The sequence below is a fragment of the Xiphophorus couchianus genome, chromosome 22 (genome assembly GCF_001444195.1).
Source record: "Xiphophorus couchianus chromosome 22, X_couchianus-1.0, whole genome shotgun sequence".
Classification (NCBI taxonomy): domain Eukaryota; kingdom Metazoa; phylum Chordata; class Actinopteri; order Cyprinodontiformes; family Poeciliidae; genus Xiphophorus; species Xiphophorus couchianus.
This window is the reverse complement of record NC_040249.1, coordinates 21,117,793-21,126,883: the sequence shown is the minus strand read 5'-3', so window position 1 is coordinate 21,126,883 and position 9,091 is coordinate 21,117,793. Positions and strand designations below refer to the sequence as shown.

General features: G+C 38.7%; 1 protein-coding gene across 1 annotated transcript in view; it reads left to right on the top strand.

Annotated features, from left to right (window-relative positions):
* The window catches only part of ttc7a (tetratricopeptide repeat domain 7A), a 50,032-nt gene that overhangs the window by 27,649 nt on the left and 13,292 nt on the right, over positions 1–9,091 (top strand). The window contains exons 16-18 of the mRNA XM_028007996.1: positions 6,173–6,289; positions 6,789–6,901; positions 8,334–8,468. Of these exons, the coding sequence (XP_027863797.1) occupies positions 6,173–6,289; positions 6,789–6,901; positions 8,334–8,468 (365 nt within the window). The remainder of the gene's footprint in view (positions 1–6,172; positions 6,290–6,788; positions 6,902–8,333; positions 8,469–9,091) is intronic.

Here is a 9,091-nt window from a genome sequence, read left to right as displayed (position 1 = left end):
AATTCTGGAGGGACTGAACGATGTGAAATATGTTCAATATTATTTAATTTTAAGAAGTATTTATTAAATGCAGAGACAGCCATATTAATATTTAACTGTTTATTAACGAGTTTTATCAGTATAATCAAGATCTTGATTTGGCCCGAGACGAATGTGAGTTTGACACCCCTACATTAGACGCACCAACTCAACTGCTTAATGCAAATCGCCAGTCAGCTCAATGCATTTATACAATTAGATGTGTGAAGGACAATTTGTTGAAGTTCAAACTCAGCACCAGTGTAGAGAAGAGAGAAAATTTACTTTAATTTCCAGAGAGATTTGAAGTGAGAAGAGTTTATCAAAATGGCCGCTACGTTCTCACACAAGGGATATTCAATCAAATACGATTTATTTTATGTTTTTTTCATTGCTGTCTGTACAACCCATTTCCAATTTCTTTAACTTCCCCCAAAATTCAGAATTGTGTTATGAATCCAGTAGTTTTCAAAGCGTCTTTAGTCTAAACATTGTCGTCGCCTTTCATCCGACTTTTGTATCATCAATCTGAGGCAATTCTGCACCAGAAGAAGCCAGACGCTGCAAATCCTGACATAAACAATATCTGAAAGTTATAATAATGAATCAGTATGCCATAAAATGACCGTTTCTATTACTTGTGCTTTCTTTTGTTAGCTTCCTCCTTCTTATGGTCTTGTGACGATACCATTGGCTGAACAAATTTAAAATCAGTCAATAGGCGGCGGCCATTACTTCCGAAACAGTCCGTCAACGTTCTTCCTCTGGTCGCTGTAAGGTTGTATAATTGTGGTCGTATTATGCCCTAATTTATAAAGAAAAAAGTCTAATTTCAGCAAAAAATCTTAATTTAGGACAAGACCTGCTGTGTGAAAACGTAGCCATAGTTGCAAAGAAGTTGGAGATTTCCAACCAAACTCCACCTCAAAGCGCAAACTAACTTCTTTTTTTAAGCATGTTTAATATTTAATTAATTTTGTCCAATAAATGATGATTGAAAATCTCATTCATTTACCAACTTGGAAGTGAAGCATGATTATATTATGTTAGAGCCAACTTTAGCAGGTTTTTATCTTGAGACCGTTCCTCCTAAAAATTGGTCAAAAGGAAAATAAATGCCTATTCATAAATAATTTTAGTAATTCTTAATAAACTAAACCAAGAGAACTTTGGTCTGATTTAACCCCAGACAGTAAGAAAAAAAAAGCTTGTCTTTTTATTCAGTCTATGTAAATATTCCTGAAGATTCCCACAAATATTTAACAGAATGTTTGGTTTCTTCATGTGTACTTAGTCGTATCATGCAATGTATGTTACTGGCGGTAGACCAGCACGACGTGCACATTACTATAAAGTAGATGGAGATAAGACATTTAAATTTTTGACAATGTGGCTCTAACATGGTTGTTCCCTTGTAAATAAGTAACATCTGGTGTAGAAAACTATTTGTTTTTCTTCCGATGGTTTTTATTTTCATAAATCAGTGACACGGTTAGTGCTATAATACCTGTTCATTGCTTAATCTCAGTGTAAATGCATCTGTTCTCTAAATACCAAGGATCACAGCAGACAGGTCAGGGAGAATTATATTGAGAAGTAATACTCACCCTGAACACACTGAAACATGGTGGTGATACCATCATGCTGTGGGAATGGTTTTCTTCAGCACAGACAGAAAACACGATCAGAGTTGATGGGAAAAGGGAGTGGGGCCCAAATTCCAACATCTGTTACATTTTCAGCTGCTGTGCTTCACGCCACATTGTATCAAATGATCCACAAGAACTGAAAAACCTGTTCCCCTCCTCGCCTGTAGTGGCGCTGCGCCAAGAACCACTGAACTTAGTGACACAAAAACTTCTGAAGACACTGAGGGCAACTTCCTTCTTCATACAAAGTAAACAAAATTGGAGTGCCGTCTTTTCTCTTTTTTTGCAGTTGTAGGATTTCTCTTTTGTCTTTGGTAAAAAAAAAAAACTATGAACCATTTCACTCGCTAGCGTTAGACTAGCGCGTTTGTCTTGGTTGTAATTTCCCAAAATGCCATGCAGTCCACTTCCTACTTTTGTAGCGGTTTCCTGATAATCTGTGAAAATATGTCTCCTCCTTATTCTCCCAGTGCTAACAATAAACAACCAATCAGATGCAAGAGGCAGGTCTTGGCACTTTCAGTCACAATCTCTTGTTGCTGCTCTTCCCCTCTGTCCTCACTCTTTACTCTCTGCTACCACTGCAGCTTTTCCCTGTCAGCAGATCCTATTGTGAATGCTAATGATAGTTTAAAAGGTTTTCCTGTAACAGTAAGTTATTTCTCCACCATTAGCCCATGCAACAGCGACTACATTGGGTTGATTGACGGCGCTAAGACCCGCCTCCTGACTCTGATTGGCTGTTGTTGGTCAGGAGCGGGGCATTTCTTCAGACGGTAATAATACCTCAGAGAGGAAGTGGTGGAGATTTGTCTCATATCTGTTATGACATGGAGTCAGTTTGATCATATATGTAAAAACAATATTTATGTTTTATAAAAATTGCATACAGCAGCTTTAAAGTCCTATAGAGAATCAATGTCAGGTCTTGAAACTGATCTTCTCAGACAGTTGCGCCTAAATAAAAAAAACAGTGCACTGTTTAAATTAGAATGATGAAACACGGAGCATCTATTCAGTAAAGCATTTTTGATTTTATACTCAAACCTTACCGCTGCGGCCCGCTGAGCCGAGGCCCGGCTGCAGAGCTCAGAGTCGGAATACAAGACTCCCGACAGAGACAGAGGGAGACGATGAAAGGAGGTGTTTTCTCAGCAGGAGGCCCATAGAATATCATCAGCTCTGGATGTGTGAAAGATCAAAGCTAGCTCTGACTGGTGTGTGTTTCATATGTGCATGCTTGCACTTGTGTGGGTGCGAGTACGCGAACATTTGTCCAATCTTGCACATGCATGTTGTGTGTGTGTGTTTTTGTATTGAGGGCGTGCACATGGATGTGTGTGACTCTTGTTAGCCACTGGCTCTCTGCACCACAGTGAACTGTCAGCTCGCTGTAGCATACCAAATTTCTGCTTCCTCGTTTTCTCCCACATCCTCAACCCCCGGCTTCTGCCTTCTTCTGTATCCGCTGCGTCCAATTGCTCTCCGTTTTTTTTGCTCACCCTCCTTGCGCACACTTTATCTTTCTTTCTCTCTCTTAATTTCTTCCTTCTCTTTGAAATTATTATCACAAAGTAAACAAGCATTCATTTGAGTGAGTGTCACAGTTTATGCTAAAGATCCAGCATTCATTTTAGGCGTTGCATGGCTTACTGTACGTCAGGTTGCAAACTGAAAGCATATCTGCACAGGCTGGTGTGTGTGTGTGTGTGTGTGTGTGTGTGTGTTATAAATGCACGTGTGCGTTCATGTGCGTGTGCATATATTTACGCTTGTCGTACATCTGCAGTTTTATGTTCACGGCTCATGTGCTTCCAGAGACTACGCTCTCTGACCTGTGGGAGTGCGGAATGAGTAATATAGTAGATGTACTACTTTTTTTTCCAGGAGGGAACATCATTAGCTATTTTTATGTGTGGAGTTTACGCTGGCACTCACCACTCTCAGCACTCCGACGCAGAGCGTTTACTCAGAGCTGCCTGCACTTCTCTGCACACGACCGGCTCCGTCCCAGGAGGCAGGAAAATGACAGGCTGTGTAATCCGCTGTGTAGTTTCAAGTGTTGTAATCTTGGTGAAATCTATCTTTTCTGACGCTGCCTGAGAAAACACAGATTGTACTGAGGTACAGAAGAGCAAGGTGGAATCGTTTCTGCCCTATTATCAGTCATTTCATAGAAAATAGGGGATTTCCTGAATAAATCCATCTGTTGTTTATTTCAGCTTATTCTTGCAGGGTCTCAGGTTGCCAGTTCACCTCAGGGCAACAGAGAGACGCAACAAGCATGCACACACACTCACACACCTGAGGACAATATGTAGAAAGCAATTAACCCAACAGTCATGTGAAAGAGAGAGAACAAACAGACTGGGATTCAAACCCACAATCTACTTGCTGCAAGGCAGCAGTGCTGCAAACTGTGCTGCCCATTATGTTTATTTCAAACATATTTTAGTTCAAAATGTTTGTAAATCAGACCTTCCTGCTAAATATAGCAAAATATTTAGTTTGTTGCTAATTATTTAATTAGCAAGCATTTGGTTAGCTAGCTAAACATTTTATTTTTAGTTATGTATTTTGTTAGTAAGCTAGCACATTTTGCTAGTGGCTACACATTTAATTGGCAAGCTGAATGTTTAGCTTGTAGCTAAATATTTAGCTACAAGCAAGCATTTGTTTGGCAAGCTAAATATTTAGTATGTAGTTATCAATTTTGTTAGCAAGTTAAATGTGGCTTGTGGCTAAACATTTAATAAGACAACTAAATGTTTAGATTGAGCTCAAGACTGACATTTATGAATGAGTAACATGGTGAAAATAAAACTTTACCACATGCTAAACTCTTTTTATTTTTATGACAGGCTAAATAACCCAGCCATCCATCCATCCATTGTCTGTTCACCCTTGTCCCTAATGGGGTCGGGAGGGTTGCTGGTGCCCATCTCCAGCTACGTTCCAGGCGGGAGTAACCCAAATAACCCAAATAATTGAAAAATCCATTGAGAAAGGACAGTTCAGTTCAGATACATCATTAAATACTCAAGCATAAGCTATACTCTTGGTATTTTTTTGTACCAACTAATACTAATCTAAGCTTAGAAGGATTTCTCATGTCGTACACCGAGGCGACAAAGACAGAATCGGTTTTATTGTGCGGAGGAAATGCGGCTGCATCCGTAGCTCCTGTCACCTGGATGAGCTGCCGCCATGCTGCTAAAAGCTCCGCCACACCGAGACACCCACCATCACACAGACGCTCGCTCCGGTGAACTCCTGCTGGCAGCCGTATCCTTAACACAGCTTCCCTCTGCACCACTTGTCATCTGTGTGCCAGTAAATCCAGCCTCCTTCCTCCCACACACACACTCTGTACACCTATTCTGCACAGAAATCCCTCCATCTTTTAATCCCGTTTTTATTTTGTCTTTTCACCAGTTGGAACCAAAACCAGTTTCTCCATCATTGATCCCCATCTTTCTGTCTTATTGGTGATTGATGTCCATGACAGACTGTATCCTCTGCCAATTACCCACACACACTCAGAGAAGTTCACATCAGAGACTCCCACATCACTTAACCAATTGTCTTCAGCTAAAAGGGCAAAGCGGAAACACTCTGCTGCTTTTCAACACACACACACACACACACACACACACGTCAAAAACCCTTTTAGAGCTCGTTGCTGACCAGCTTTCCCGTCCATTTTGGCTTCATTGATCCAGATATCGGCAATAATTCACGAGCTCTTTAAGTGGCCGGAGTTTTTCTACGCCGTTTCATGAGATAACAATCCTCATTTCTTGGAAACCCATCTGCGTCGCCTCTGGTTTTTGGTTGTTTTGAAATCATTTTATTGTTTCATTTGCCAACAATAGTAAAAACAGCCACTGCTGCTGGTACAACATCTTGTAAAAGTAATCGCACCCTTTAAACGTTTTCACATTTCGTCAAAATCACAAAATCACAAAGCTGCAGTGTGTGACTTTTATTTTCAAAAAATGTTTTGCGGATATTTGTTAAAATTGTCACTATGTCATGATGTGTTTAAAAAAAAAAACATATTTTTAAAAAATAAATTAAAATTTCCTGCTGTTTGTATTTTCCTTTGAACTTTGACCTCTTTGCCAAAAAGAATATATTTGTATAGGTCTGTTTTATTTATGTATTTTTTTTGCAACCACATTTTGAAAGCAATGTTTGATTTTCATTATTACTAATTATTTAACTTATAACAAGTCAAAACTGTCTGATAAGTGAAATAATCTGCTAATGGAAAAAGTAATTATTTTCTACTTTTAACGAATTATTTACGTAAAACAAGCCTCTATATCTTTCTTAAAAGTTACTTGTAAGTTAGTTTTGTTTCATTTCAAGCATCTAGAGAAACTTGATCAAAATACTTGGTAAGATTTTGTGTTTCTGCAGTGTGAGGGGCACAATGAAACCTAAAAGCACGAGTTTGAATTCAAACAAAGCAACTAGTCGAGATGTTTGTTGCGGTTTAGTTTGCTGCTGACGAAGGTGAAGCTTGAAGAGGCCATGTTGGGACCTGCTGCAGCCCTGCAGACCTGCGAGGAGATGCTGCAGCTCTGGCAGAGCCAGTATGACATCAGTCGCTCCAGGTAAACGTGCAGATCTGAGCCTCTGCTGCTTTGCTTATCACACGACACTCGGGTGTTTTAGTGCAAAGAGGAAAGCGACGCGTCGCTACCAGATCGCTGCAGAGTCTCCTGCAGCAGCCAGACATAATGGCTGCTGTCACTGCTGCCTTGATCCAGCTTGTTTAGTTTAATTGAATTCTAACTTTAATTGTTGTTCCTGAGGATTTCCCACTCTGCGCTGATATTAGATCATCAGTGTTACTTTACTTCCCACTCTGTGATTCACTTGCTATGATGATGAATCATTTTTCAGAGGTGTCACTTTCTACCTATTTATTATTTGAAGACTTTAATAGTTCAACACGTGTGCAGTACGTAATGTTATATAATATTTAAAGCATAACTGTTAAAATTTTTGTCACTCTTTTTTGAATGTTTGGCTACAATTAGCAACTGGTTGTTTTTAAATTTAACATGATAGATCTCCTTTTAATTCAGATTTGTTCGTTACATTTGACAGTGAGACGGATGACAGCAGCAGCATACCGATGGCTGAGAGGTCAGAGGTCAGCCCTGTTGTCAGGAAGGTATCCGTCCACCTCAACCTCCCGGACTTCCAGGACGCCTCCACAGGTCTGCTTTCTTCATTCAAAACCTGATTTAAAATGCTGGATTTAACGCATCCGTTTCCTTTAGTTTCCACTTTTAGCCCGTTTTAATTTAAAACTCAGTTTGTGTTTAGATAAAAGTGATTAATCCGACCTCTGACCCGCGTTTCTGTCGGGATCAAACAGGAAATCCATCAAAATCATTTTCCATCTAACTTTATGAACGAGAACAAAAAGTTAAATCTTTAGAGGTTATTTTAGATCTATCAACACTGTTTATTGTTCCATATTTCCCTTATTATATAGAGATATTGGGAAACAAATCTTACAAAAGAAAACTGTGATCATTTTAATCAAACATGATAAAATTACAAATAGCACATTTTTATCATCCAGTTTTTGGTAGAAAGAGAGAAACGATAAATCAAGCAAATGGAAATTATTGAATTTGTTTTCATTTATCATGTGATTAATTGATTTATTGCTTATTGTGACAGGTCTATTCGTTCTACCTTAAAACAAACCTGCATTTGAAGTTGGGTGGAGAATTGAAAACATTTTCTTCTATAAATCAATTAAAAACCCTTTATAAGAAAAAAATAAGTCTTATTAATGAGTCTGGGTTAATAATGAGGAGAATAATATATTTACAACTTATGTTGTTAATTTAATTTATTTGTTCATGAAAGATTGGAAGATTTTTTTTCTTCTTCCTGTTCCCTTTTCACTCATGTAGAGAAAAAGTTGTAAAATAATGTTTGTGAATTACAGCTGTAAAAAAATGTTTTTACATATTTGTTGAAACTGTCAGTATGACAGTTTGAGACAGATAATCTGTGAAAAACAAAAATCTCCTCTGCCTTCTCCTAGTGCTAACTATAAACAACCAATCAGAGTCAGGAGGAGGGTATTAGCGCTGTCAATCACCCCTCTGTGTGGCGCTACTCACCCCCATTGCTCTCTGTTATGCTGCAGCTAGCATAGCTCGTTGTGAATGCTCAGGCTAGTTGGCATAACCACTGATGACAGCAGATAAACGGTTTTCCTGTAACTATAAGTTGTTTCTTCCCCATTAGCAGATTTAGCAGCGAGTACATGCGATTGATTGACAGTGCTAAACCCCTCCTGACTCTGATTGGTTGTTTTTGGTTGGGAGCGATCCATTTCTTCAGGCGGCAATAAAAACTCAGAGAAGAGGTGGAGGATTTTGAATTTTTTTCACAAATTATCTCCTTTATAACAAACTGTCACAACATGGTGACAAATATGTAAAAAATATATTTGTAAAAGCTGCATACTGCAGTTTTAATGATGAAATTTGTTAAGTTTGAGTGGATAAAATGACATTTTGTTAAAGAACCAATCTAACTGTCCTTCAGAACTATCAGTGGATCAGTTAGTCTGTGTTATTCTCCTCATTAACGATCGTTTAAAGCTTCCTCTCCCTCCTCTTCTAGGATCCCTCAGCCCTCCATCGGTGGCGGTGTCCCGTCTGGAGGCGGCGCTGTCGGAGGTATCGGACCTGAGCTCCACCCGGCGCCAGGGCCCCACTTACATCTGGGCCACTCTGGAGCGCATCTGGCTGCAGGCTGGTAGGACTTCAGAGCACACGACCTGGAGCGACGGTTTTAGGCCCCTTCGCTCTGGGATTTCCTGGAAAATTTGATTTTCAAATTTCCCTGAACGAAATGCGCCATCCCACCCAAACACCATTCAGAAAATACGTGAGCCCAACCCTGGTGATGTCCAAACTTTTTGTCATGTGGGTCAAAATCCACGAGTCAATAGTATTCACATTCTGAAAAATAAGCAGAAAATTTAAATAAGTAAAAATAGAAAGATAAAAATAAAATTAAGCAATTAAAGTTGTCTGATATTGTTGTTTTTGTAGAAATGATTTGAAACTTTAGAGGGATTTTTATACATTTTCTCTATTAAAATATTTTTTATGTAGTTTTCAAATTCTTTTGAACAAATTTATTGTACAAGAAAAAGATTTGAGGTTTTTTTTTAACATTTGCTATATTTAGCCAAGTTTAATAACTTAAATACAAGCACCAAAGTCAGCTTTTCAGTGGAGGTCTATAAATTACAAGTTTGAAACTCTTCCCAGATTGATGTAATTTTACAATTGCTCCTCTGGATAGTGAACTTCAGACCTGGGTAGTAACTAATTACATTTACTTTTTTTATTGTATCAAAGCAATACAAACAA